The sequence below is a fragment of the Pithys albifrons genome, chromosome 12 (genome assembly GCF_047495875.1).
Source record: "Pithys albifrons albifrons isolate INPA30051 chromosome 12, PitAlb_v1, whole genome shotgun sequence".
Lineage (NCBI taxonomy): Eukaryota > Metazoa > Chordata > Aves > Passeriformes > Thamnophilidae > Pithys > Pithys albifrons.
Window position 1 is genome coordinate 2,539,236 of NC_092469.1, and position 27,929 is coordinate 2,567,164.

General features: G+C 45.8%; 2 protein-coding genes across 3 annotated transcripts; both read left to right on the forward strand.

Annotated features, from left to right (window-relative positions):
• The first annotated feature begins 236 nt into the window (after positions 1–236).
• Positions 237–7,654, forward strand: PDCD2L (programmed cell death 2 like). 2 transcript variants are annotated; one of them, XM_071567393.1, is made up of 7 exons: positions 237–412; positions 1,155–1,309; positions 1,492–1,552; positions 2,498–2,907; positions 3,962–4,075; positions 5,528–5,676; positions 7,508–7,654. In XM_071567393.1, the coding sequence occupies exons 1-7, from the start codon at positions 302–304 to the stop codon at positions 7,636–7,638; spliced, it is 1,131 nt and encodes a 376-aa protein (XP_071423494.1). In that variant the 5' UTR covers positions 237–301; the 3' UTR covers positions 7,639–7,654. The 2 variants fall into 2 exon arrangements, with proteins under 2 accessions (XP_071423494.1, XP_071423495.1); XM_071567394.1 differs by lacking the exons at positions 1,155–1,309; positions 1,492–1,552 and having other exon boundaries at positions 240–412.
• Positions 7,655–8,595: 941 nt separating this feature from the next.
• Positions 8,596–26,130, forward strand: UBA2 (ubiquitin like modifier activating enzyme 2). The gene is made up of 17 exons (XM_071567486.1): positions 8,596–8,780; positions 12,026–12,109; positions 12,376–12,446; positions 13,563–13,627; positions 14,085–14,185; positions 14,325–14,446; positions 15,100–15,167; positions 17,830–17,951; positions 18,401–18,500; positions 19,023–19,183; positions 20,069–20,162; positions 20,255–20,367; positions 20,799–20,954; positions 21,479–21,575; positions 22,163–22,268; positions 22,999–23,135; positions 24,804–26,130. The coding sequence occupies exons 1-17, from the start codon at positions 8,637–8,639 to the stop codon at positions 25,091–25,093; spliced, it is 2,031 nt and encodes a 676-aa protein (XP_071423587.1). The 5' UTR covers positions 8,596–8,636; the 3' UTR covers positions 25,094–26,130.
• The last annotated feature ends 1,799 nt before the right edge of the window (positions 26,131–27,929 follow it).

Sequence of the window (27,929 nt, forward strand, 5' to 3'; positions counted from 1 at the left end):
CCCGCCATCTCTCACAGCATCCGCAGCCGCGGTTCCCCTTCCCGGGAGAGGCTGTCACGGTGACACAACTGCCTGAGGAGGGCGAGTTCTGGCAGATGCTGAATTCCTCCTGCTCACCTGCGGGTTCACCTGGGCTTGCTTTTACACACGGGCATCCAAACTGGAGCTGCAGCCGCGTCCCGGCACCCGGCCCATCCCGGCACATCCCGTCGCCAAGCCCATCCCGCACCGGGCTCGCCCCCGCGGCCACCGCGCCGGGCACGCGCAGGTCCCGCCCCGGCGGGCACGCGCAGCCGCGGCCATGGCGGGCGGGCCGCCCGTGCTGCTCGGGCTGCGGGACGCGGCCATGGGGGGCCCGGGTGCGGCCGCGCCGCTCCCCGCATGGAGCACCAACAAGCTGGGCGGGGCCGCGGTACGGCCGGGCCGGGTCTGGGGCGGGTGGCGGGGCCGGGCGGGTGTCAGGGCAGTGCCGGTGTTGCTGGGCTGTCCAGGCTGGGCTATCCGGGCTGGCCCCGGCACGTCTCATGGCCTTGCCGCTGTTGCAGGACTGGGCTGAGCTGAGCTGGGCCGGGCTGGGATATCCGGTCCGGCCGGGCCGTGCCTCACTGCCGTGCCCCATTGCAGAACTGCGCTGGGCCGGGCTATCCGGGCCGTGCCCCATTGCAGAACTGGGCTGGGTTAGGCGGAGCTGGGCTATCCGTGACGTGCCCCATTGCAGAACTGGGCCGGGCCGGGCTATCCGGGCCGTGCCCCATTGCAGGACTGGGCTGGGTTAGGCGGAGCTGGGCTATCCGGGCCGTGCCCCATTGCAGGACTGGGCCGGGCCGGGCTATCCGGGCCGTGCCCCATTGCAGAACTGGGCTGGGTTAGGCGGAGCTGGGCTATCCGGGCCGTGCCCCATTGCAGGACTGGGCCGGGCCGGGCTATCCGGGCCGTGCCCCATTGCAGAACTGGGCTGGGTTAGGCGGAGCTGGGCTATCCGGGCCGTGCCTCACGGCCGCGCTGCCCCATTACAGGACTGGGCTGGGTTATCCCGGTCCGGCCGGGCTATCCCGGGCCGTGCCTCACCGCCGTGCCCCATTACAGGACTGGGCTGGGTTAGGCTGGGCCGGGCTGTCCGGGCCCCGTCTCACGGCCGCGCTGCCCCGTTGCAGGACTGGCCCCCGGCGCTGTGCGCGCTCCCGCGGTGCGCGGGCTGCGGGCGCGCGCTGGCGCAGCTGGTGCAGCTGCAGTGCCCGCTGGAGCGCGTCCCCGCGCGCCGCGCCCTGCACGTGTTCGCCTGCGCCGCGCCCGCCTGCCCCGCACACAGGTGAGAGAGCCCCGGGCACCACCGCCCCGCAGCCCCGCCGCACACCTCACCTGTCCCTCTCTGCGGCCCCCCGCACACCTCACCTGTCTGTCTCTGCCCCACCCCGCACACCTCACCTGTCCCTCTCTGCCCCGCGGTGCCCCCCGCACACCTCACCTGTCCCTCTCTGCCCTGCCCCGCAGCTGGACCGTGCTGCGCTCGCAGGCACTGGAGAAGGAACGCCGGGCCGCCCCCGTGACACAGGTACGGGCGAGCAGGGCCGGGGCCGCAGCCGAGCTGGGTGGGTGTCACTCCCGGTAGCCCCTTGTTTGGGTAACCACATCCTTTCCGCACCAGCTGCACTCTGTGCTCTGTCCCAGTCGTGCGTGTGCTCTTGTGAAGTGATGGTCATGGAATTTTTGACCCCACACTGCATTATTGTTCACTAGAAGGTTGACTTGTGCGCGTGGTCTGCATTGGGCTGGTTTCAAAGTGGACATCGCAGTCCAATTGTATGGTCAAAGTTGATATTTAATACTTTTAATTACTTGAGCTAGCTAAATATTATTTTGCAACTTCAAATGATTGGGCTGTACTGTTTAGATTTGGATCTTTAAGATGTTTTCATTACTTCCTAATTTAAATTGATTTTTTAAATTTATCATGAGTTTTAATTAATCTGAGGAATTACTAATATATTTGTGAGGAAAAACTTCGTGTTGGCTTAAGCAGATTAGAAGCAGTGGGTGGCAGTCAAACTTGTAAAAGCAGGAAAGAAGTCTTTATTCATCTGGTGCATTTGCAATGAGAAGGTTTGGTTTGTGAGTGAGCTTTACTCTGACAAAATAATAGTGTTGTAATTATTGTTGTTGTTATTTTATTCCACGCTCTGCCCTTGGGCTTGCCTGCGGGGCAGTAACTGCTCCAGCTGCAGGTACCCAGCCAGCTGGCAGGGCCATGGCAGCAGGATGCACAAGGGCCACTCAGAAAGCCAATGAATTCTTCCTCTGATTCTCCAGTGGGAGATGTTTCTTGCCATAACTGGTCTGATGTGAAAACTAAATGTGTGTGTGATGGGAAGTACCACTGTGAGGGGAGTAACACCTTAATAGGTTAAGGTTTTAGTTTTCTCAGCTGTTAGGAAACTATTTGAGGTGCTTTAGAGTGGATGACCTTGACAATGTTCTTTTTCCTCTTTTTGGTTCTCAGAAACAAGAATCGAAGTTCGCTCCAGAGGATTGGTGTGAGGAAGCAGATGACTGGGGAGCCAGCGATGAAGCAGAGTCTGCTGCGTGTGCCTCCCTTCAGCTGCTCAGCTTAGAGCAGGCAGGGAGCAGCTCCTCGTGCAGAGAGGAGGAATGTGCATCCCAGCTCCAGCAGCTTTGCCTGGCCGAGGCTGCAGAGGGCTCAGGCTCCCAGCACACACATCCCCCTCCTCCCCTCAGGGAAGAAATGGCAGGGGCAGCAGCTGGGGCAGCCCCTGTGTTCCAGCCCTTCTATATCAACGTGGTGGATGAGGCCGACTGCACTGGCTTCCCTGACACAGACCATGCAGATGAGCTGCTGAGGGAGTACCAGCAGAGAGAGGGCGTGGATTGGGAACAGATGATGTCAGAAAGGTGAGAACGGGTCTGGATTTCTGGAGGAATTGTGGAGTTTCCTTCCTGCTGAATACTGATCTAAATAGGACCCCCACTAAACCTGGATGGTTTAGTTTGGAGCTGGCCCTTCAGGAACCACTGGTGTGTCCTGCTGTGCTGGAAGAACAGAACATTGCACCCAGTTGGAGCTCCTCAAAGATGCATCTATTTCTGAGCAACTGAGCAGTTGGAATGTTCCTAGGCTCTAGTTAGAGCAGAGGATGGGCAATCTCTGCATCCAAACCAGTGTGGTTGAAACAACATCTGTGCTAAGTGACATAACTTTATATTGTGACATTTGATGCTTTTTGCTTTACAAGGCTAAACCTTTTCTCATGCACCAGTTGCAATTTTAAGAGTTTCATTGCTTAGGGATTTTGGCTGGAGACTGACATGATGGTAAGACTCTTGAAGGTTTAGTAGAAGTTGTTGGGAAAACAATTTTTGAACGTAGTTACTGAAAATATTTTCGTAATAAAATATTTAACTTAGGTGGTCACAGTGAGCACTAACATCCAGGCCATTTATCATTTGGTCCCATTAACATGTGCAGTACCTTTTCCTGAACTGTGGGCAATGTTGAATTTGTTTATAGCTAAAGCTGCTGTCATTGCAGAGTTTGCACAGAGCACTTGTCAGCAGTGGTGTGTTCTGTGCAGTTTTGTTGACATTTATAGAATCACATTCCCTTAATTACATTTGATTCAAAATTGAAAAAGTCAAAATCATGATATAAAAACTAGAAAAACTTCTGAGAAGTTACTAAAAGAAGGATTCTTTTAAGGAATAAAGCAGGTATCTGGTAGATTTGGATCCCATGTGACAGTTTGAAGTACTGTTAGTAATTGTAAGCCACCAGCACTGGAGGAACTAGAAGCAAAATGTTCACTTGCAACCTCTCAGGAATTTTCTCTTAATGTGTAGTTTTATTTAGTGTATTTATTATAATTTAATGTGAGTGCATAGTAACTATTTCTTATTTAAAACATGCATGTCTTACTGAAAACCTCATTGAACATCTTGTTTCTTACAGTTTTGCAGGTGAAGGTGGTAATGAAAAATACGAGAAGAGTGAGGTGAAAAGCTGGGACCACACTTTCCGTAAATTTATGAAGAGAATATCTGTGTGTCCTGAGCAGATTCTAAGGTATGTTCATCATCTGGATACAGATCAGAGGCATGGATTGTTAGTACATCAAAACAAACTATTTAACTGGAAATATATGTGTGTTTTTACTTCTTCATCAAAAAAATTGCTGCAGGGGCTGTTGCTGTCCTGCGTGCTCTGACTGCAGTCTCTGGGTGGGCTTTTTTATAAAATGTCTGAGTAGATGAGAAGCAAAACAGGACCAGAGGCCCCAGCTCTGGCTGTGAGACTTCTTTGACACAACACCTGATGAAACAGACCCAGAGTGTGTTTAAGACTCCTGAAATCCTGGGCACAGAGGTTTTCAAGAGACAGTTTCCAGTGGTGTTCTGTTGGGAGAGATTTCCTAGGCTACCTCCTCCTCTGAAATTCTTAACCTATCTGTAATTTCTAATGTCTCAGTCCTTGAGGTGTTACTGACTTAGAGATTACTTGTTAAAAGCCCCAGTTTTGCAATTTGCTGTGATGACCCCCTGCACTCTTCAAGGCTTGTAAATCTGTTGCTTTTCCTAGAACAGAAGCACTTGAATTCTCAGCATAGCTACTTTCCCAGAAGAGGAGTTCATTCTGGATGGGAGCAAAACAAGGAGTTTAAATCATGTCATTCACAGTACCAGATAATACACAAGGTTTTCATGGATGCAAGTAGCATTTGCAGGCAGCTTTTTCACTGGATCTGTCACTTTGCAGTACTGTGCTCTTGGAATTTGCTATTTTAAACTATCACCTCTTGTGATCCCTGGGGCTGCTTATAATATTTTAACTATTAGAATATTTTATTATTTATAATTAATATTTTATTATTTTAAATATTTTTATTTTTTTAAATATTAGTGTAACACTTGTTATAATCTTTCCATGGCCCTCCCTTTGCCCTCTGGGGTATTGTCAGTGTGCTGTGAGACTCCCATTGCTCCTGGACTGTGGATCTTGTTGAGCTTCAGCAAAGCACAGAATCTCCTGCTTGGCATTCCATGGAAACCATCCTTGTTCTGGGTTTCCTGTTAGCTGCAAGGCTGTGAGAGCTCCTAGAAATAAAACATCAATTCTGTGGTGTAGCTGCAGTGGGTTTGAACCCTGTTCTGTGTTAAGTCTTTTACTTGACTCTTACTGCCAATGTTTAGGATTCCACTTTTCAGGAAACTGTAATTTGCTTAATTAAATGAGTCAGGTACAGCAGATTTTGGAGGTGTCAATTCAAAGCATTTGCCTCCTTTAAATCCAGGTCTTTCCTTGAGATTTTCCAAGTGTTGACCTTCCCAGTATTTCCCCCTCCCCCTCTTTATTCTTTGTTTAGTGATTCTTTTGAAGTGTAGGCAATGATTCTGACTCTTAACCATGGTTTTTACTTCAAGCAAGTTAGAGCTTTCAGCTAATCCTGAACACATGCAAGTTTTCCTATTAAATGTAGATATTAAAACCTAATTATTTTCTCCTTCTTTGTTCTCTCAGATACTCTTGGGGTGGCCAGCCTTTATTCATCACGAGCCCTCCTGCTGCCATGGCCCAGGGTGTCCCAGCCTGCAGCAGCTGTGGGAGCAGCCGGGTGTTTGAGTTCCAGCTGATGCCAGCCCTGGTCAGCCTGCTCCACAGTGACTCAGGTGCTGAGGTCTGCCCTGGCCAGGCAGGGCTGGGCACACTCACCTGGTGGGTGGAGGGTAGGGAGCTGCAGTTTGGATTGTTTCTTTGTCTCACATAGAATCAAAGAATCAATTGGGTTGGAAAAGATCTCCGAGATCATCAAGTCCAACCCTTGGTCCAACTCCAGTCCCTTTACCAGATCATGGCACTCAGTGCCACGGGCAAGCTCAGCTGAAAAACCTCCAGGGATGGGGAATCCACCCCCTCTCTGGGCAGCCCATTCCAATGCCTGAGCACTCTCTCTGCAAAGAAGTTTTTTCTGCTCTCCAACTTCAATTTCCCCTGGCAGAGCTTGAGCCCATCGTGCCCCCTTGTCCTATTGCTGAGTGCCTGGGAGAAGAGACCAACCCCCACCTGGCCACAACTTCCCTTCAGGCAGTTCCAGACAGTGCTGAGGTCACCTCTGAGCCTCCTCTTCTCCAGGCTGAACACCCCCAGCTCCCTCAGCCTCTCCCCACAGCACTTGTGCTCCAGTCCCTTCTCCAGCCTCGTTGCTCTTCTCTGGCCCCGCTCCAGCCCCTCAATCTCTTGCCTCAACTGAGGGGCCCAGAACTGAACACAACACTCAAGGTGTGGCCTCCCCAAGGCAGAGTCCAGGGGAAGGGTCACTGCCCTGGGCCTACTGGCCACTCTAGTTTTGATCCAGGCCAGGATCCCCTTGGCCTTCTTGGCCACCTGGGCACACTGTTGGCTCCTGTTGAGCTTCCTGTCCCTCAGTCCCCCCAGGTCCCTCTGCCTGGCTGCTCTCAAGCCACTCTGTGCCCAGCCTGGAACGCTGCAGGGGGTTGTTGTGGCCAAAGGGCAGGACCTGCACTTGGCCTTGTTGAACTTCATCCCATTGGAATCAGCCCATCTCTCCAGTCTCTCCAGATCCCTCTGCAGAGCCCTCCTGCCTTCCAGCAGGTCGACACTCCCTCCCAACTTGGTGTCATCAGCAAATTTGCTGCTGATGGACTCAATCCCCTCATCTAAATCATCAATAAAGATGTTAAACAGGACTGGACCCAACACAGACCCCTGGGGAACACCACTGGCCACCAGCTGGATGCAGCTCCGTTCACCAGCACTCTCTGGGCCCTGCCCTCCAGCCAGCTCCTAATCCAGCAGAGGGTACACCTGTCCAGGCCATGGGCTACCAGCTTTGCCAGGAGTATATTATGGGAGACAGTGTCAAAGGCCTTGCTGAAGTCCAGACAGACACACCCACAGCCTTCCCCTCATCCACCAGGTGGGTCACCTGGTTGTAAAAAGAGATCAGGTTGGTCAGACAGGACCTGCCCCTCCTAAACCCCTGCTGGCTGGATCTAATCCCTTGTCCACCCTGAAGGTGCTGTGTGATTGCACTCAGGATGAACTGCTCCATAACCCTGCCAGGCACCAATGTGTTTGCTGACAGTGATCATGTTCTGTAGACTCCCCTGTTCCCACTGCAGATTTCAGGGAGCCAAGGAGAGCTCTGTGATTGCAGCTTCACTTGCTCACTACTGAGCTTTAATAACTGCAACAGGGATAATTCCATGGCCTTGGGAGTAATTTGTCTTTATTGCCTCTTAAAGGAGGCCTTGGAAAATCATAAACACTGTCAGGTAAGATTGCAGACACTTAGAATCTCTGAAAATTCTGAGCCAGATTGCCTTAAGATGTTTAAAATTAGAAAATGCTGTGTACATAGGAGGCTGAATATGAGAAATATTTCCTGAATTAATAACTTCTCCAAAGGCTGAAGTATAGTGGTAAGCAACAGGCCCTGATTATGTCACTTTTCATGCCTTTACTTACCTTTGTTTTTAGGTCTGTCAGTGGAATTTGGGACTGCTGTGGTTTACACATGTGAGAGAAGCTGTTGGCCAACAGACCATCAAACGCCTCTTGAAGAATTTATTTTTGTACAAGAAGACCCAGATCAGAAATTTTTTAAATAAATTATATTTCACTTTGGAGATGAAAAGTCTGTTGGGTGGTTTTTTGTTGCTTTTTTGTTCCTACAGGGGAATGTGTGTAATAATGCAACAGTCCAGTTGTGCTGTTTAATTTTAAACTGTGCCTGCATTTTAGTCTGGCCTTCCCTGTTGGCTTAGGCCAAATTGCAGTATCTAAATTTCCTTAATGGCAGAGTAGTTTAAGTCAGTGTCCTTAGAGCATTTGTGTGCAGGTTTAGTGCTGCAGCACCAATTACTGCACTGAAAGTGTGGGCTTAAAACACGGGGGTGTTACACACATGGATGGGCAACACGACCTGAAGTGGTGGAATGTGCAAAGCTGTGCTTTAAAGGCAGAACTGCAGCTTCTGACATCAGCTTCTGGAGGTGAGTTATTAATATAGGCTGAGTAATAAATATAAAAAATATTTAAAATAAGTATACATGTGTTAAGTATCCCATCAGGCTCATCAAGTCCAGCTCCTGGCCCTGTGCACAATGCCCTGAAAATCACACCATGTTTCTGAGGGTGCTGTCCAAATGTGTCTTCAACACTATATAATAATATAATATGTAAATGTATATAATGTATCTAATATATAACTGTAACACATATAGACATATGATGTACCTAGTTCTATGGTAATATCGAATATATAAACATATTAATTGTGTATATTTAAAATACAATTCTATTCAAAATCAACAAAAATAACCCCCTCGGTTTCCCCGGGAATGCTGCCCCGGTGTGTGCCCGCTCCGGGCTGTTCTCGGGAATGCTGCCCCGGTGTGTGCCCGCCCCGGGCGGTTCCCGGGAATGCTGCCCCGGTGTGTGCCCGCCCCGGGCAGTTCCCGGCGGGCGCGGGACTCGAACCCGCGGTCACCCCGTCCCGGCGGAGCGCGGGGTCCTCCCGGCCGGCAGGGGGCGCTCTGTGCCGGCGGGGGGCGCTCTGTGGCGCGCGGGCCGTGCGGAGGCGCGCGGAGCCGCCGCCGTGTCCGTCATGGCGGCGCCGCTGTCGGGGCCGCTGCACCCCGAGCTGGCCCAGGCCGTGTCCCAGGCGCGGGTGCTCGTGGTGGGCGCCGGCGGCATCGGCTGCGAGCTGCTCAAGAACCTGGTGCTCACCGGCTTCAGCAGCATTTACGTGGTGCGCGCCGGGGCGGGGGCCGCGGGGCCGCGGGCGGGGGGGCCGAGCCCGCGGGGCCGCTCGGGGAGGGCGCGGGGCCGGCGCGGCCTGTCCCGCCCTGTGCCGCGCTGTGTGCGCCGTTCCGACCCGGCACGGCACGGCACGGCACGGCACGGCACGGCACCGCCGGGCCGGGGGCGCCACAAAGGGCCGCGGCCTGCGCGCCATCGCCGCCCGCGGCCGGCCCAGCGCCGCGACCGGGCACGGGCACCCGAGTACGGCCACTCGGGAACCGCGACCCGGGCACGGCCACGCACCCGGGCACGGGCACAGCCACCCGGCACGGCCACCCGGGCACAGCCGCCCACCAGGGCATGGCCACTCGGGAATCGCCACCGGGCACGGCCATCCGGGCACGGGCAGCCGGTACCCCGCGGGGAAGGCCTGGCACACCCGGGGCCCGCCTGGCTGCCCGGCCGTGCCCTGTTGCCGGGGCTGTGGCCGGTGCCGCCCGTGCCGTTCCTGGGCTGGGGATCCGGCGGGAAGTGGAGCGAGGAGAACCCGCGGGGAAGGCGAGCTGTGCTCGTGGGTACCGGGCTGTAACCCCGTCAGCGCCGGGAGCCCGGGCACGGCGCTCCCCGCCGGCTCCTGCTTTCACTGCTGCTGCCAGATACTGATCTGCAAGTGTGTGGGAAGGGCAGGTGTGAGGGGGGGCAATGAAAATGGGGTAAGAGAAATGCTGTTGGCAAAGCTTTGGTTACCGGTACCCAGACCTTTGCTGGGTCCTGGAGTCAGGAGCAGCGCGTGGTTTCAGTCCAGCAGAGCTCAGTGTGTTCCCTCGAGGGCCTTTGCGCTGCCGAGTGCTGCACTCTGGGGTTTGCTGGGACAGGCTGGGGGAGTTCGGGCCGCAGCCAGCCTGGCTGAGCACAACAGCTCGTGCCTGAAACTGCATCACCTGGTAGAACACACAGCTGCTGGTTTGCCTTGTCCTTCCTACAACTCAGGCTTTTCTGCTGGACCCCTTTTTAAATTTGTAGGGCGTGTTTAAGTGTCGTTCCAGATCGTCCCTTTGGTTTGAGAGGCTGAGCAGTTTGAACCTTGCAGGGGGAAATAAACTGCAGAAGAGAGGAGGCCCCTGTGCCTGCAGCATTCCCCTCTTTCCCGTGCCTTACTCATTGGTGTGTTCCTGCAGCCCATTATAACAGAGTTTAACAGCTCCTGATTTTCCAGTTGTTCATCAGGCATAAGTCTCAGTGGGGTGTGCTTATTGTATTTGTTACAGTTTGGGGTTTGGTTTTGTCTTTTCTGGCTGACTTGGTTGGGCTCCATTAACTTCAGGACTTGTTTCAGAGCTGTCTTCATTTACCCATGTCCTGGCAGTGTTTCGTGCAGGACAGGAACGTTCTGGTACATAAGGAATGGGTGGGTGGGAGACAAAGTGAGAGCAAACAACTTTTACACAGAGAGGGAATTTGCTGTAAGGAGAATAAATTGGTTTTGTCAATATTTGTGATGTTGTTGAAGGTTTTCCTTGGGTATTAAATACCAACAAAATTCAACATCTGGAAATGCTTTTTGTTTTTATAAGTCGATTGTGCATTTTTTTTAAATATATTAATGCTAAAAATAAAAATGTTGGTTTTGAATACCAGACAACTCACAAATATGTGACTTAAGTACACAGTGCTGAAAGGTTGTTGTCCTCATGAATGGAGAACAAAGTGAAGTTGCTCAATATCCAAGTTTGAATTCAGAACAGGAGTGTTCTGACAGAAGTTCTGACATCTTTTCTTCCAGCAGACAGAAATGAGAGCAGTGTAGAAGTTGTTTAATAAATGAACTGTTCAATTCTCAATGTTTTTATCTAGACTGAAGCTTCTGTTAGGGTCTAATGGTCAAGTTTTCTCTCAGGAGAAGAATCTCCTTTGCTTTCTTTAGCCCTGTTATTACTGTTTGCAGCAGTATCTTGTGGCACTTTGTCGTTATCCCCGGTTAAAATACTCTGTTTTCTGGGGAGTGGAAGCTTTAACAGAGTTTTGCACTTAACTCTTGTCCCTTGAGGTTCTTGAGCTTTCTGGCTTTGGGCTAAACAAGCTTTCTGAGTGTGCCTTAGGAGGGAGGGAAGGAGGTAGAAATGTGTTTCCATCCAAATACTATTTTCATTAGAAGATACTACAGGTAATAAAGTGTAACAGTCTCTGCTTTATAATCATTCCTAGAGCATTGTGTCCTTTCTGTTTGCTCTATAAGGGCCCACACTCTTCAGCTTTTGCAGTTCTTAGTATATTAAAGCTTAGTCAAATTAAAGATACTCCCCTCAGAAAACAAGAAGTTTAATCTTAGAGTTTGGACCTTGCATGCAAAGGATGTTCAGTAAATGTGTTGTGCTTTTTTCATAGTTGAGGTTTGGTTCCTAAACTCAGAATTGTTGGAGAACACCCTCAGCAGGTCATGTTTGCCCTCCACACTGCCCAGTCAGGCTGGGAGGATCCCTGTGTGTCTGCTTTGTTTGTGGGAACTGGGGAGAAATGTCTCTGAGGCTCAACAACTGGCTCACTGTGCTGCTCCAAGTGTGAGGGACAGGAGAGGAGTTCTAGAAAGAGTCGCTGGCCAGAGAAACTGTTTAACTGCAGAAAAGTAGTGGTAACAAAGTCAGGAATAAATGTCAAAGTTGTAGTTAAATCTTCTTAATTCTGGTGGTCGAGGCCAGAGACATTTGAGTGTTCCTGTGCATATATTCATAAATAGGAGCTGGCTCTTGAGGGGACTGCAGACATGGCACCCTCTCAGGTTGCACACCACAGGTGCTGTGCTGTAAATTTTATAAACATCTCAATTGTGTGGTTGGGTTTTTATTTTTTTGTAAATAGACTTCCTAATGTCTGAGCATGCACGTGTGGGTTAGTGCTGTGACAAACAGGCCGAGCTCCTGCCCTGCAGTGAGTGTTGGGTGGGGAGGCAGCCCCTGGCTCCTGATCAGCTGCTCGGAGCCCTGTTCCCCTTCCAACATGGAAGGACCGTTTGGTTTGGAGCAGCTTGTCCTGGCTGGGGGCCAGTCCCCCCTGGGTGGGATTCCTGAGGACCAGCAGGTGATCCCTTGAGCCTTTGCAGTTGCTGTAGTGCAGATGTAACACCTGAATGCAGCTCCACAAAGAGGTGTGTGAAGCTTCTGCATTTTGGTCAGTCACCTTTTCTTCAAACTCTGTTCAATGATTTTGTTCCTTTCGTTTCTGTGAAAGTGAAATGCCTCTCTTGTGTGTTTATAGATTGATTTGGATACTATTGATGTCAGCAATCTCAACAGACAGTTTCTGTTTCAGAAGAAACATGTTGGAAGATCAAAATCACAGGTGAGGAAAAAGTCAAAGCTCAAGTCTTATTGCTCAGTGTTATTTTATGGATGTGTTAGAAACATGTCACAGTTTAGTTTCTGCTGGGAAGAGGTAAGTGTTGGTTGGTTGATCATGGCTGTCCACAGCATTTCATTATATAAGTATTTAAATCTCTTAAGGTAGTCAACTTACTCGATACTCAACTGGTATCAAGTCTGTCTTTAGAAGGAAGGAAGAAATAATAAGTGTTTTTTTTGTTTTCTTTTTTTTTGTTTTGTTTCTAGGTTGCCAAGGAAAGCGTGTTACAGTTTTGTCCAGAAGCTAATATTATAGCTTACCATGATAGCATCATGAAGTATGTTTGGTTTTAAGCTCTAATTACATGTTTTGATTTGCAAGTGCTGTGTTATGTAAATGCTGCAATGCTGTGATTTAAGGTGTTGTGCAGAGCCTCCTCAGTCAGGGGAAACAGCTGTACCTGTGGGACTGCCCCACACCTGAGGGGCAGGGTGGATTTTGCATGAGTTTTAAGCTCTGCTAGTAACCTGTAGCTATTTGTTTATGTCTGGTTTTCATTCTATTAGCAACATTTGCCATATAAGTTTCTGCATTGTAAGGATGCCCTGATGTCTTGAGCAATAATTAGATTAAAAGAAATGTGAATGTTGAGTCTGTGATTAAAACATAAAGTCGTTTGTGTGAGTAGGTGACTAGTTGTTGTTTAGATATGCCCCAAAATGTTAAAATTTAGTCTGTGCTATCTGCAATCAATGAGTAGTGTACAGGATTATGCAGAGTTCCATTAGCTGTTTCCCATTTTAATTTGTATTTGCCCAGTTTCTTAAAAATGGATATTCAGTAACATGAGGGTTTGCCTTCTGAAGTTACTGTTACTCTGATGAAACTCTGACTCACTGCAGCTTCTCCTGAAACAACCCTTAGGTCTGTTTCCTTTTACTGTCCCTTCCACCTTCTTTACATCAGAGAAATGCAGTGCAGACACTGCAGTGTCACAGTTTCAGATGCCCTGTCTTGGCTCCTGAGGGCAGGGAGGCACAGGCAGACCCGTGCAGCTCTCAGTCTAATGAATTATCCACAGTCTGATGAGCTGTGGTAATTACAGAGTGTGTGCTGTAGCCACAGCTGATGGTTTGTAAGGTCAGTTACCACAGCTCAGCCAATTTACTCATTAGGCCAGAGTAGTTTAATCACTTTTCCTTGTCTGCCTGTTTCATTGGTCAAATTAGTACTAATTGCAGTAGCTTCCTTCCAGCAGCACAGAATTCATGCTGTCAGCCAGCTTTGAAAGGGGCAGAAGACAAATGGGGCAGTTAAAGCCCAGCTAAATTTGTAATCTGTGTAATTTATGACATGGACATCAGTCCAGCCCTTGCATGTGTGGAGTTTGTGCTGTGGCATAACGAGCAGCAACCTGGACGTGCCATTTCAAGTGCTGTTTTTCTCTCCGTAGCCCTGACTATAACGTAGAGTTCTTCCGCCAGTTCACCCTGGTTATGAATGCTCTGGATAACAGAGGTGACGTCTGCGTGGGGGTTGTACTGGGAGGTGTTGCTTGGTCATAGGCACCACTGTAACGGGTTCCTCTCGGCAGTAAACCAGTAACAAGTGGCCTCCTAAGCCACCTGTGGTTGGGCTGAGGCTGTGTGTGCTTTGCTGGGAACTCAGAAGGGTACTTAGTGCTTCTCCAGCTGTTTGGACAGTAAATATTAACTGCTGTGTTAGTGCTTTATGAGAACTGATGAGTGCTGTGGGTACATATGTAGCTTTGTTAGTTGAGTGTGCTGTGCTTAATAATGTAAATATATCTTGTGTTAGTGGGGAAATGGGCTTGGGGAAACGGTGTAGTGCTCTGTAATGAAACAAGGCAGAGGAAGGATCAGTGTTTGCATGGGAAACTGCTTTGAATTTGGAGAAGTAAAACATTTTTTCTGTAATTATTCCATTTTTTTCTTTAAAACCTCTTGCCTTGCAGCTGCCCGTAACCACGTGAACAGGATGTGTCTGGCTGCTGATATTCCTCTGATAGAGAGTGGGACTGCAGGCTACCTTGGACAAGTGACAGTCATCAAAAAGGTTGGGTTGTGTGTGACTGTCACTGGCTATTTTGGACAACAGGGAGTTGGCTGTTGTGGGATAGAGTTACAGTTCATCTGTTAATAGCTTGTACTGGCAGTGGCCTTCTCAGTGTGACAAGTATTTCATTTTTCACCAGGGAGTGACAGAATGTTATGAATGTCAGCCTAAACCAACTCAGAAGACTTTCCCAGGCTGCACAATCCGAAACACCCCCTCAGAGCCCATCCACTGCATTGTGTGGGCCAAGTATTTGTTCAAGTAAGTGATCTTTTCAAAAGAGAGACTGGGTACTGTGCTTCACTCTCCTGGTTTCCAAACCTACAGGCAGAGAAATAAGATGGACACACTTAAAATTAATTGTAATGGATTTTAGATTAATTTTAAATTAAAATTACAATGCAAACCTCCAGTTCCTTGATCATCTGGGGTTTGGGGTGGTTATTTTTTTATTTTACTAGTAAGATGGAAGCTCAACTTAGGCCTTGCTCTAATATCATAAAAATTCTGGCAGAGTAGTTTGGCACAGCAGTGTAGGTTGAGGTTACTTTGTTCTTTGTCTCTGTTTGAAGTGAGCACACTTTTCAGTTTAATGCATGTATTAACAAGTGTAAAGTTTGTTGGAATCTTGGCCATCCCACAGGTTCTAAGAATGCATTCAGTACTGCAGTGTAAATGTAAAGCTGGGTGAATTAGTGAGTTCTACAGAACTGTTCTGCAAAATTCATTCTTGTATTGAGCACTTTGTGCTGTCAGTGTTAAGTCCATGTGTGATGAATCCCAACAGTTTAAAAAGCAATGTTTGAAATGGCTGTCTGACAGCAAGAATTCTCCAGATATATATTTTTAAGCAAATATTTCAGTCTTTAACCAGGATGCTGAAATTATAGTGTTGTGTTGTTCTTATTATGTAGCCAGTTGTTTGGAGAAGAAGATGCTGATCAAGAAGTCTCTCCTGACAGAGCTGATCCTGAAGCTGCCTGTGAGTGTGATATAAGCTGGTGGCTTACCCTGCTACTGAAATGTTCTGTTCCAGAGGTTATGACTTGTGTCCCTACATCTCATAAACTCCATTGTCTTTTAAGAGGATTCTACTTCTACTCTTGGACAACAAGAGTTTGGGGAGTGTTAACAGTTGTCTCCTTTACAGACCATCATGTAGACTGCATAAGTCAGTTGTCTCATCCTGCCTCTTACTAGACATTTGAAACAATTTCAGTTTGTTAGTTAACTTGCAGCGGTGCCTGCCAGAGGTTTTTTCATGGAGAATGTGCAAAAAATACTCTTCAAAGTGACAATAGTTTAATAGCTGAACCTGTCAGAACTGTGGCCCTTGTGGGCAGCCTAAAACATGATTCAAATGACCCCTTCAGAACAGGGGGTACCAGAGGCACTGCTGTTCTGTAGCTGTTCTCAGGTGGTGTGGGGAGGGCAGCTGTGAGGACACAGAACACTCACGATTCCTGGAGTTCCAGTTAACACATCCAGGTGTAAGATATGATATGGATGAACAGGTTTGCTTAGGTGTGGAGTCTCCTGCTCCCTCTGCAGCAGATGGTTTTCCCCTGTGCCCAGAAAAGTGAGCTTGAAGTGCAAGTGAAATCCCTCTGATCTTCACAGGGTGGCCTTTTCCCCCTTATGTATTTTGGAAGTGATGGAGCATTTCCTTCCCTGCATCTGGAGGCCTGTCCTTTGAACACAGGACTGAGTGATACTTGTAGTCACTCTGCCTTTCCACTCCTAGCTGAGGGACTGCCAGGAACTACATGGATTGTGCTTGAACTTCTCTGTCCTGCAGCACTTCAGTGTTTATCTGCAGGGGAAATAGGCCTATTTTGAGTGATGTTTTTGTAGCTATTCAGTATTTTTCTGTGAGGGCAGTAATCCTAGTTACTGTGAGGTGGATAAGCAGCATCATTGCTTGATTCTTTTGGATCCTTTGGTAGATACAAGGACTTCTGGAGGGGGAGCTTAGAGAATCCTCTAACTCTTCAAATGCTTTGAACATCAGATAGTGATCACTGGACAGGTTGTTCCTAAGGGAAGTACAGAATGAAATTGGTGAGTCTTAAGAGGGGCATATAAAGTAACTTAAACCAGTGTCTGCTGGGCTGCTTGAAAGGTAGCAGACACAATGCCACTCATTTCAGCAGGGATACCAGGGCAGTGACAGGGAGGGTGAGGGTTTGTCCCCTGCTGGCACTCCCCACCCAGCAGCCCTCACTGCCCCTGCCCAGGACAGGAGAACCAGACAGAAAGGAAAATTCACAGCTTGAGATAAGAGCAGTTTCATAATGGAACAAAAAAAATATCTAATACTAATGATAGTAATAATTGGAATGAAAGGAGAGAGAGAGGAATAAAACTCCAGACAAACCAGTGCTGCAGCTGCTCAGCACTCACTGACCAGTGGGTGCCCAGCCAGTGCCCAGCCAGTGCCCAGCCCCTCCCAGCCAACGCCCCCAGCTCGTGTGCTGAGCTCTGGAATATCCCTGGCAGTTCAGCTCAGCTGGCCTGGCCCTGCTCCCTGCCAGCTCCTGGTGCTTCTGCTCCCTGGCAGAGTGTGGAAAAATGAAAAGTTACTGAGAGTAACCTCTTGGCAACAACAGAAGGAGCCTGTTATCAACATTATTACAGAATCCCAAACACAGCATTGGAGCAGCTACTGGGAAGAAAATCAACTCTATCCCAGCCAACAGCACTCAGGGAAGAGTCAGTGCAGCCTTTGTGAAGGGAAGTTGTGCCTTGCAAGGCTCTGTGGGTCCTTGCAAGGTAGCAGCAAACCTGTGGAGGAGCAGATCTGTCTGGTTTACACCATTCTCAAAAACTTGTGAAAAACCTGAGGGAGAAAAAAGGGTGAAGATCCTGAAGTAGACAAATTACTTGAGTGATAAATGGTGATTAGAGGAGTGTCTCAGTTGGAAGTGTGTGCAGTTCACACAGGTAATTAAACAAAGTCACTCAGAATAATAAAGATGAGGACTAACTGCAAAAAGTAGTGGAAAGTTTCACAATACAGAATGACTGGGCAGTGAGAGTGAGGCAGAAAAATGTGAAATAATGCAAATGATGCATTGATGAAAGGGGAAAACATTCACAAATTTACATCTAAGGTGATGGTCTCCACGTTTGATTTTTCTCAGTCAAGATGTTAATGGATAGTTCTATGAAAACAGCAACCTGCTGCTTATTAGAAATCATGATAACAATTGTTGGATGGGACTGGGAAAGAAAGAAAATCATTAGCATCTGTATATGGAGTTTTTTTTGTGTAAGAATAACCAGAGCAAGGAAGCTGATTTTTTGTTGGTTTTTTTTGTGTTGAAGTCCTAACCAAGCTAAGACTCTTCAGCCAGACTCCTAGGGAGGGGTGGTTAGACATTTATGAAATCCCAGTGCTGTGGAGAAAATGAATAGGAAACAATTGTTCACTCTCTCTGCCAGCAAAGGAATTGAGTGACATGAAGTTAAAACAGTGAGTTGCAGTTGCAGAGGCAAACAGGAGCAGGCACCCTGGGTCTGATTCAGCTTTTGCTGGGTGCATTAAAGCCAGTGTATGGTCTGCATAATTTTAATTATTCTCTGGGGGAAATGTTTGGATGGGATTTTCTTTTTTAATTCAAATATGCTTACTTTATTGATAGGGGAGCCAGCAGAAGCAGAGGCCAGAGCACTGGCATCCAATGAAGATGGTGAGATTAAACGTGTCTCAACTAAGGAGTGGGCTAAATCAACGGGATACGACCCAGTTAAACTGTTTACTAAGGTATCTTCTTTACCCCAGATAAATGTCTTTACCTGAAGTGCATGACATGCTTTAAAGCTAAGGCAAAACTCAGACACTTAATGCTCCCCATCAGTTCTGTGATTGTGCTTTGCCATCCCCCAGTTTTGCTGTCCTGTTGGTCTCCTGCAGCATCAGCCTGTGGTGATGGCTTCAGGGGGCACAGGAACCTTCCTTTGGACTCCTCTTTTTTGATTTTCCCTTTCCTCCTCCCCAAATTAACCGGAGCTGTGTCTGCTCTGTGCAATTAAGTGTTAGAAAGTGGGGAATAAGAAGGTTTTAGAACCTGATTTTATGCAGTTGTAACTATTTTCAAGGAGAAAATCTAAACCTCATAAATCTCACGTTGATTGTTCAGTTTCACAGCAGATGTAAAAATAAAGTGTGCCTTTTTTTCTCTCTTTCATTCAAATTTTTTTCATGTTTCCCAGCTTTTCAAAGATGACATTAGATACCTGCTGACAATGGATAAGCTGTGGAGAAAAAGAAAACCTCCAGTGCCACTGGACTGGGCTGAGGTCCAAAAGCAAGGTAACTGTCCCTCCTCCTGCTGTATGTTTTTAGTTACACCTTTTATTTATTAATGCATCTCTGTGATATCTATATTTTTTAGAGTCACAGTTAAGTAAAGAACATATTCTTTGCAATTCCTGAAGATTTCCAATTTGTATGGAAAACATTTTTCTAAGACTGTGTTGCAGTTGTTATTTTAGATACTCAGTAATGGCTGTAGAAAATACACTTTCAACAAAATTATGTGTCAGTTTATTCTAGGGCACCTTACCATAAGCTTAGATTTATCTCTGAAAGCTGAGGTTTGTTTAAAATAGACATTTACTGTAGTTTGTGCATGTCTGGGTGACTCATGTGTAGCTACAGCTGCAGTTTTAAATGCAGATTTGTTGTAAAATGTTGGGGCTACTGCAGGTTAAGAATATTGTTCTTCATTTTAGAAAACACTTAATTTTGCTGAAATTGGAAAATCACTTGAGAAAAATTCTGTGGAATTTATAAGTATTCCTGATCTTATTTTTTCTCTTTTTTTCCCCAAAGAGCAAAACCTGTCTGACCAACAGAATGAGTCCCCTGCAGTGCTGAAGGACCAGCAGGTTCTTGGTGTCAGGAGCTATGCAGACCTGTTCTCAAAGAGTGTGAAAACCCTGAGTCTTCACCTGGCTGAGAAGGCTGATGGAGAGGCACTTATATGGGACAAGGTTAGCTTGCCATGTACACACCAGCCAGATACTCTGCATGTGGAGCACAAATATTAGTTGGGCTCACTCACTTCCATTCCAAAATAACACTACTTAAAACAGAAGTGTCTCCTCACTGACAGCACTTTCCATATAAACTCATAATATTCTTTTGTAACTCAGTGTAAGGACTGACTGTTGGGATGTAAAATAATTCACCAGCTTCTAAAAGCACAGATTTACAGGTATTTGTTGTATTTTGATTTTTTAAGGTATTTTAATAATGCAACTTGATTTTTACCTCCTCCTCTTTCTCTAAAACATGTTCTTGGTTAGTAGTGAGAGCTCCACTGAGCTGTTCAGAGTAATCAGCTCTGACAAGGGGTGCTCAGTACGAGTTTTGCTGAAGAAAAGGAAGAGTTTTCTCTTCTAGCACCTCAGGCAGCATCATCTTCCTGCAGTCAGTTGTCATTTGACATAAGAAAAAAGGTAGTTTGTAAATATGGAGGGGGCAAAATAGTAAAATATTGTTACAACAGATAGAAAAAGTACTTCTTTCTGAAATACCCAGTGCTTGAAACTATTTCAGCGTTGAAATTCAGTGTTGAAAATATTTAAACCATTATAAGAGTTAGGATTTAGACTTTTTTTTTAACATACAAGGCATTTTATTATTTCTGATATTCTAATTTTCTACTAAAATACATGTTTGAGTTGTACTTAGTAAAGTATTATATTACTGCTCTGTCTTAATACACCATTTGAAACAGGAAGTGTATTGACTGAAATGGAACAGTGTACTTTTTTTAAAACTTTCTGGTTTTTAAGGTTAGGGACCCTGTGTTGCAAACTATTTACAGGGAGTAATCTGATTTTTAATTGCTTTTTATGTTAACTTCTTGTTAGGATGACCCTTCTTCCATGGATTTTGTCACTTCTGCTGCAAACCTCAGGATGCATGTTTTTGGAATGAATATGAAGAGCAGATTTGATATCAAGTGTAAGGATAAAATAGAACATTATTTAAATACTAGTGTAAACTTTTGTTTTCATTTGCTGTTAAAACTCTGCCTCCTCTTGCTTATTTTGCAGCAATGGCAGGAAACATTATCCCAGCTATAGCTACTACCAATGCAGTCATAGCTGGCCTGATAGTGCTGGAGGGTTTGAAGATTTTGTCAGGAAAAATAGACCAGTGTAGAACGGTAAGTGGGAATAAGATACTTGCTTTCTTGTTATTTGTTTGAAAGTTACATTTAACATCTTTTCACTGTGTGCAGTTTTCACTGTCATGTGTTCCTTCAGTGGATCCTGAGCCTGCTGGGAACTTTCAGTCACGACAAACAGAGAAGTGCAGGTCTCAAGGATCATTAAATGCCATGATTTAATGACGTTTGCTGCTGGATAGGAGAGGGAGGCAGAGGGAGTGCCATGGGTTGAACGTGGTTGTTTGTTGTGTTTGGCAGGAGCTGCTCAGCTCAGGGGTCAGTGAGGGCTGGCTGGGCTGGAACTGCTGCTCAGAGGGGATCAGGGAACGGGGCAGCCTGTGGGACTGAGAGAAGGAACCTGCAGGCAAGTGCTTTTATACATGCTGTTACTTATAGAATAACTTGCTTTCTTCATGATTGTCCTCCAGATTTTTCTGAACAAGCAGCCAAATCCCAGGAAGAAGCTGTTGGTTCCTTGTGCTTTGGACCCCCCAAATCCTAATTGTTACGTATGTGCCAGTAAGCCCGAGGTGACTGTGAAACTCAACGTGCACAAAGTTACTGTGCTAACACTCCAGGATAAGGTAAATCCTGAGTGACAGCTACAGCTTTCCTTCTGAGTCTCATGCTGCACATTCTTAAAGTCAGGGGTTTGATCAGTATATTTTGACTGAGCATCACTTACTCTGCATTGCTCTCAGTCACAAGAAGAGCTGGATTAACCAACGTGATTCTTGCCCATGTGCACTCTGTGTTTTGTGCAGCAATGTTTGCATTTTGTAACTTTTTTGTGCTTTTAAAGCCTATTCATATCTGGCAACAAACCCCTAAATTTGTATTTCAGTTGAATAGTTCAGTAGCCACACTGCAGTCATGTAGTCACAATTGATTTGTAATTCTAAAAATCTTTTCAGCATAGCTGTACCTGGAGATACCAGATATTAAAAATATAATAATTTTCTTCATGGAAATGAGAAAAAAAAAGTACAGGCTTTCAGTGGATGCTGAAAACAAGCCAGGATAATAAAATCAGTGTAATTCAAGACTCTTTTTTTATAAGTGTTTTTAATTGATTATATTGATTAAGTAACCATATTCATATTTTCAGATACTGAAAGAAAAATTTGCTATGGTAGCACCAGATGTACAAATAGATGATGGAAAGGGAACTATCCTTATCTCTTCAGAAGAAGGAGAAACAGAAGGTATGCATACTGAAGTTTTTTAGATAAGAGTAGATAAAGCCTTGGAAGGAAGCATCCAGCATGTGTGTAGCAGGTGTGTGCTGCAGTGTTCACCCTGTAGGCCAAGTTGGGAAGAGAACTGGATTTGCAGGTATTGTGAGTGGCCTTGGCACAGCCAGTGTGCTGTCTGCAGGCCTGCATGGCCAGGTCAGCTTCCCTGCATGAAGCTCTTCTCAGCTGCTGTGTCAGGATTGCTTTCAAAAACAGACCCCTGTTTGCAAGCCCCTGCATTTCCCTGTTCTTAGCAGGTGGTGTGTTCATGAAGCTTGTAGGCACTACTGTAATACAGATACCATCTCCAAAGTGTTCCTAAATGTAACTGTGGAGTGCTGGAACGTGATGCACAAGGAGTAACTCACTCAAACATAAGTAATTTCAACTCCTAACAGGCTTAAAAGTCAGCTTTTACTTCCAGTATGGCTAATAAATGTTAATCTTATGTGTCTACATAAAAGTTCTGGAGTATTCCTGTCAGCATATTTCTTCAGGTGTAAAGGATCTTTATATAAAAAGCTGTAAATGCTGCAGGTTGTTTCTTGTTTTTGCAGGAAATAACCACAGGAAATTATCAGACTTTGCAATCCGAAATGGCACTCGGCTACAAGCAGATGATTTCCTGCAGGACTACACCCTGCTAATCAATGTGCTTCATAGGTAAGGACTCTGAAATTTGGCTGCTCATGTGTAGAACAGTTCCACAGAGAATTTTCCACTCTGAATTGTAAATACATAAATGAAGGTCAAAGATTAAGCTGCTGAAAGAAAATACAGAGGTAAATGAGGAATTGTCATTATTTTTTGAAATAACAGAGTTTGAGGTTTTTGTTTGGTTTTGTTTCTTACAACAGTATCTGAAAGAGGTTTGTCTGAATAATTTGTTGTTACACGGCATAAAAACACACAGTGCAAAAACTAATTTACTTTTGGGGCAGCCAACAAGCAAAAAACTGCCATTTGAAAAAAAGACAAAACAAAATTTAAAAATATAAAAACCCACCAGCTCCTGTGCTTGACTACCTGTGTCCAGAAGTCACTTGGAAATAATTGGTGAGTGTATTTAACTCTGGATAAGTAATAAACATATTACAGACAGTAAATGAACATGCTGCATGTTCAGTGAGAACAGGTGGGACATTAAGGAAGGAAGGTAAGCTCAGGTAATGATTTTTCTGACTCCTAAGCATGTTAAGTCATGGCACTGTGTGGAACAGTGTTTATGGACAGGCAAAACATAAGTTGTAAAGGAGAACTGAACAACTTCTTTTCAATATGTTTTTCTGGTTTTGTCATAGTTGCAGGGTCCTCTAATACTTGAATGGTGTTTTCTTTGTGAAAAAACCAGGGTTTTGTTTTCACCTCACTGTTCTAATGTGTTTTTCTGCAGTGAAGACCTAGAAAAAGATGTAGAATTTGAAGTTGTTGGTGACGCCCCTGAACGAATTGGCCCTAAACCACCAGAACCAGCATCCAGGAACATGAGCAATGGCAGTGATGATGGAGCACAACCCTCAACATCAACAGGTAAATAACAGCAATCAGCATCAAATGAAACAAAACAATCTTTCAATAGTGCAACCCAGTTAAAGTAGTTGGCTTCAGTTTTATGACTTAACTTTGCCAAAACAAAATACAGGGCATTTAAATTGTCTGTGTGTATAATGGTGGTATTAAATAGAAAAATGCACATTTACAGTTATTAGAAACCACACAAAAGTTTACAGTGAATGCAGCCTGAAATGGTATTATTTCCCTGGTAGGGGCTTGGTGGGGTGTCAGCACAGTGATGAAAATAAAGTTGGATCCAGCCTAACCATAGTCACCCTGTTGCTTGACAAAAATGGATTAGCCAAGTTTAGAGAAGGGACTGTCCTAATGTGGACTGTTTCTTGGAACACACTCAGAATAGTTGAACTCCAATGCATATGGAATGCTTGAGAAGTGCAGGCTGATGAACTGGGAACACCACACTGTTTGCTGGGGATAGTGTATGAATCCAAATAGTTCCTGTGGCAGATGGGAGTTAGGAATCCTTAGTTCTGTTTCCTATTTGGGATGGTGTTCCTTGCCTGGCAGAGTTAAGGTACGTGCACAGAACTAAGACACATGCACAGGTAGTCACTTGCCTCCTGTTTCAGGGAAGATTAAATTTTAAGCGTATTGCTAAAATTTATTTCAAATTATATTTAAAATTTACAGAAATAGGATAAAATTGGTTTTTACAGTGAATTGGTGCTTAAAAACAAACCAAATCCACTAGAGGTCTTGGAAGTTCATGTTTGGTTCTGTTTTGCCTTTGTATACCATGCACTGTTATCCTGGAGCTCTGTAACTCTGCTCACACTTCCACTTCTCCCTCTTTTTGTGGGTTCTCTCCTGGGAGTGTGGCCTCTCCTGGGAGTTCTGCTGAATGTGGTAGGGAGAGGAGAGGCTGCTCTACAGCTCGGTGTGTGCAGAAGTTTTATCAACAACTGCTACAGACAGAATGTGATTCTTCTGTTTAGTACATGCAGAAGAGTCACAGAATCCCAGAACATGCTGAGTTGGAAGGACCCACCAGGATCATGGAGTCCAACCCCTGTCCCTGCCTAGGCCCATCCCCATCTGTGCCCCAGAGCATCATCCAAACACTCCTGCAGCTCTGGCAGCCTTGGGGCTGTGCCCACTGCCCTGGGGAGCCTGGTCAGTGCCCACCACCCTCTGGGGGAAGAACCTTTTGCTGAGATCCAACCTGTCCCTGCCCTGGCACAGCTCCAGCCATTCCCTGGGTGCTGTCCCTGCCCTGGCACAGCTCCAGCCATTCCCTGGGTGCTGTCCCTGCCCTGGCACGGCTCCAGCCATTCCCTGGGTGCTGTCCCTGGTCCCCACAGAGCAGAGCTCAGTGCCTGCCCCTCCTCTGCCCCTGCCCAGGAAGTTGTCCCTGCACTGAGGTCTCCCCTCAGTCTCCTGTTCTGCATTTCCCTACCTCTTGGGTTATTTCAATATTTTCCATATCTCTGGTGAAGAAGGAGTAATGATGTGAAAACAATATTTTATAGTCATTTCAGGGGAATTCAAAATACTCTTGCAGTTGAGTGGCAAAGAATATGGATAAAGAATGCTCCTAGATGTATTTCTTGTGTTAGAGACGTGCTTATATTTATGTATGAAAATCAGTTTGGAATTTTGGCATTAAACCCCCGTGTTGTGCAGCTGCAGATCAGGACGATGTGGTGATTGTTGACTCTGAGGACGAGGGTCCCTCGGGCGATGCCGGGGCTGAGCCGGAGGGCCGGAGCCTGAAGCGGAAGCTGCCCGGGGAGTGCGAGAGCGCGGGGGCCAAGAGAGCGCGCGCTGCGGCCGCGGCCGAGCAGGACGAGCTCCTGATCGTGGACTCGGAGGAGGAGGGAGCCTCGGGCAGCGCCGAGGAGGACGGCAGGAGCCACAAGAGGAAGCTGGAGGGGAAGGGCTGCGAGTACGTGGCTCCCAAGGGCGTGTGCTGAGCTGGCAGCGGAGCTGTGACTGAACACACCGGTGCCCCCGACAGGATGGGGCAGATTCTGTAACACTGTAACCCCACGTTGTGCTGGGATGTGAAAAATGTCCAGAACTAGACTAACGTTAAGGCCTTGGTTCAACGTGAGTGAGTGAATGCCAAATCACTGGCTGAACTAATTCGTGTCTGTTTCTCTTGATGACAAAGCTCTCGTATCAATAGACTCTTTCAGAAGGTTTTCCGTATTAATTCCATATATTAAATGTAGTAGAAACATAGTTTATAAATCTTTACAGATAAGTATTTGCTTAAACAATCATGAAAAAAGCATGTTATGTCAGTGTAAATACCTCTTAGGTATCATCCAACAGGACAGAAAAACCTGCTCTTGTTTAGCAAAATCTGATGCCCAGATTTTAAGCAACTACATTTTTGTTTTTTCAGTGATTATTACCTTTGAAGTGTCCCAGCAGTGGCCTTGCCTGCACATTTACCTATCCCTTATTCTGTGTGTGAGGGCTTCACCTCCAGCATTCACACAATCACAGTGCTTGAACAAAAAACATTTCTAGCCTAGTCCTTAACATTTTTCACACCCTGAACAAGTAAAGAAAATAATTCAACAGAGCAAATCAGTGCCATGTTCTAACAGTGTTCTTAAACATCAGCTGGCACTATGTACATTACTGTAAAACTGTTAATTTACTCCAGTTTTTCAGCTCGTACTGCCTGGTATGTCAATGTAAGAAGCAAATTTTTGTGTATTGTTACAGTTTCAGGTTATTTATATTTGATGTTTTGTAAACTCAAGATACTACTACTATACTGTACATCTGATGGACCAAATAAATAACATCTGAAATACTTGCTATATTTGCTTGCACAGTCCAAGATTATGCTGACTTATGGGATTTTACATTGTATAGCCTTCAAAATTTACTGTATTATTTCCATTTTTCTAAACATAACCTAGTAGTACAGAACTGAAGCTTCACTTGTTTGAGGTGAAAGGGGAATTTTTTTAATAAAACTTTTGTGAATGTTTTTTTTCCTGGACAATCAGTTATTGGGCTCTTCAGCTGAAGCAGTTGCACCACCACACCTGTGCTTTCAGCCCCTCCTGCCTTCAGAAAGAAGAAAGCACCAATTTTTGTTACACTTTGTGCATAGGACAAAAGTGCCATATTTAGAACCAATATCTTAAAACCTACTGCATTTGTTGGTGTTGGTAGCTCTCAAAGCTCAGGGTTGGTTCTTAGAATGCATTAATTGGCCATTTCTGTCACTGTACCAAAATTATCTTCCAGCTTTGTGTCAGTGAACCAAAACTGCTTCTGTTTGTGGGTAAGTTTGCAGAGTTGGCCTTCCAGAGCACAGCAACTGAGCAGCAACATTTCTTAGGTATCAGTTTGCAAAGTGAGTGACTCTGAAACAAAATGTATAGAGACAAATGGAAAAAAAACCAGCCCCTTTTTAGGTTTTCGTTGCTGCCTCTGGTTCTACCAGAACAAAGGCCAGCCTGTCATCGTGTTAAATTGCCAGAACTGCTTCTGTGAGGCAATTAATGTTTTATTTCTTCTTTTAGGTAGCAGTAGTCAGATGCAGTGCCCTGTTTGGAGGCCTAATACTTCACTGTGCAGTTAAATCCTTTGGAGTTGGCTGCTGCTTGCCCAGCATGAGCAGAGACTGAGAGGTAAAGCTGTAAAGAAGAGGCATTGCAGAAAGAATTTTCAGTGCTACAGTGGAAAATGTCTTGCCATAAACAGCTGAAATACTAGAATCAAATGTCAGGTGACATCTCCCAAAAATTAAGGCTGGCATATTTAGGCTTCAAGCTTTATTAAATATAAAATTACTGATTAAATTTAGCTCTCTAGCTTTTAAAAACTATTCTAGAGGCTCTAATTCTGGTAACTTACTGCCCTAGTAAGTTACCAGAAGTTGAGAGTGTTCATGATTTGGAAGTTGAGTGGTGTGTGAGCTGAATCAAATAACATCACTGAAAGATTTAGGGGTGAAAAAATGTAGAGGGTTCTACTGAATCTTGCTGGTTTCTATTTGTTAAGTTACTAATTGTTCTAATGCACTGGTGAGATGAAGTTTTAGAGAAACACGAAGTTTAACAATGTATTACTTGGTTTGCAGCATGAAAGGCCAGAATTACCTGCACCAGCAACTACCTCAGGGTGTGTTTAGGAGATGTAGTTGTGCCACTCATGTCTGGGCAAGAAGGAGTTACATGGCCAGAAAATGCTCCCAGATCCTCCTCTAACACTGAAGGGAATGATTTTGACTGAAGTGCAAACTGCTGCTGTGCTAAATGAAAAGCTGCTTTTCAGAACTGACAGACTGTGAGTGTCCTTAATGGGCTACTAGTCACCAATGTTGTATTAATGCAGAATTTTCCAACTTAAACTTTCTCTTGCTCTTAAGAAAAAACTATAAATTGAAGCACTTATTAAGCTTTCAAGTAATTAAAAGAAAAACAACCACTTTTTAACTGACAAATCTGTTAAACTCCTAATAGCAGTAACAGTCATATGGAAGGAAGTACATTTGGAAGGCATTAGATTTAAAAGTTAAAATGGAGGAGTTCTTCTCAGTGCCTTGGCATGGCAACCCTAAAGTAGGTTCTGTCTTCACTAACAAATTCTGAGCCCAGCTCATTAAATCAGTTTACAAATGGCTATTTGCAGTGATACATATTGGGTTTTCTGTCCCCCAGGGTTCTCTAGTTGTTTGTTTACACTCATGCAAAATTCTGGAACACAGATAAGCTTTTCTGGCTGCTTTTATAGAAACAACTCCTTGAATGTTTTGTTTGCTTAGTGAATGTGAGCCAT

Excerpts from the sequence above, each read along its gene's own strand:
- PDCD2L (XM_071567393.1), top strand. The coding sequence starts at position 302 with ATGGCGGGCGGGCCGCCCGTGCTGCTCGGGCTGCGGGACGCGGCCATG. Across the intron at positions 1,310-1,491 it reads CCCGCCTGCCCCGCACACAG|CTGGACCGTGCTGCGCTCGC; the intron begins GTGAGAGAGCCC and ends CCTGCCCCGCAG. Across the intron at positions 5,677-7,507 it reads CCTGCTCCACAGTGACTCAG|GTCTGTCAGTGGAATTTGGG; the intron begins GTGCTGAGGTCT and ends CTTTGTTTTTAG.
- UBA2 (XM_071567486.1), top strand. The coding sequence starts at position 8,637 with ATGGCGGCGCCGCTGTCGGGGCCGCTGCACCCCGAGCTGGCCCAGGCC. Across the intron at positions 13,628-14,084 it reads GAATGCTCTGGATAACAGAG|CTGCCCGTAACCACGTGAAC; the intron begins GTGACGTCTGCG and ends CTTGCCTTGCAG. Across the intron at positions 20,955-21,478 it reads TGCTAACACTCCAGGATAAG|ATACTGAAAGAAAAATTTGC; the intron begins GTAAATCCTGAG and ends TCATATTTTCAG.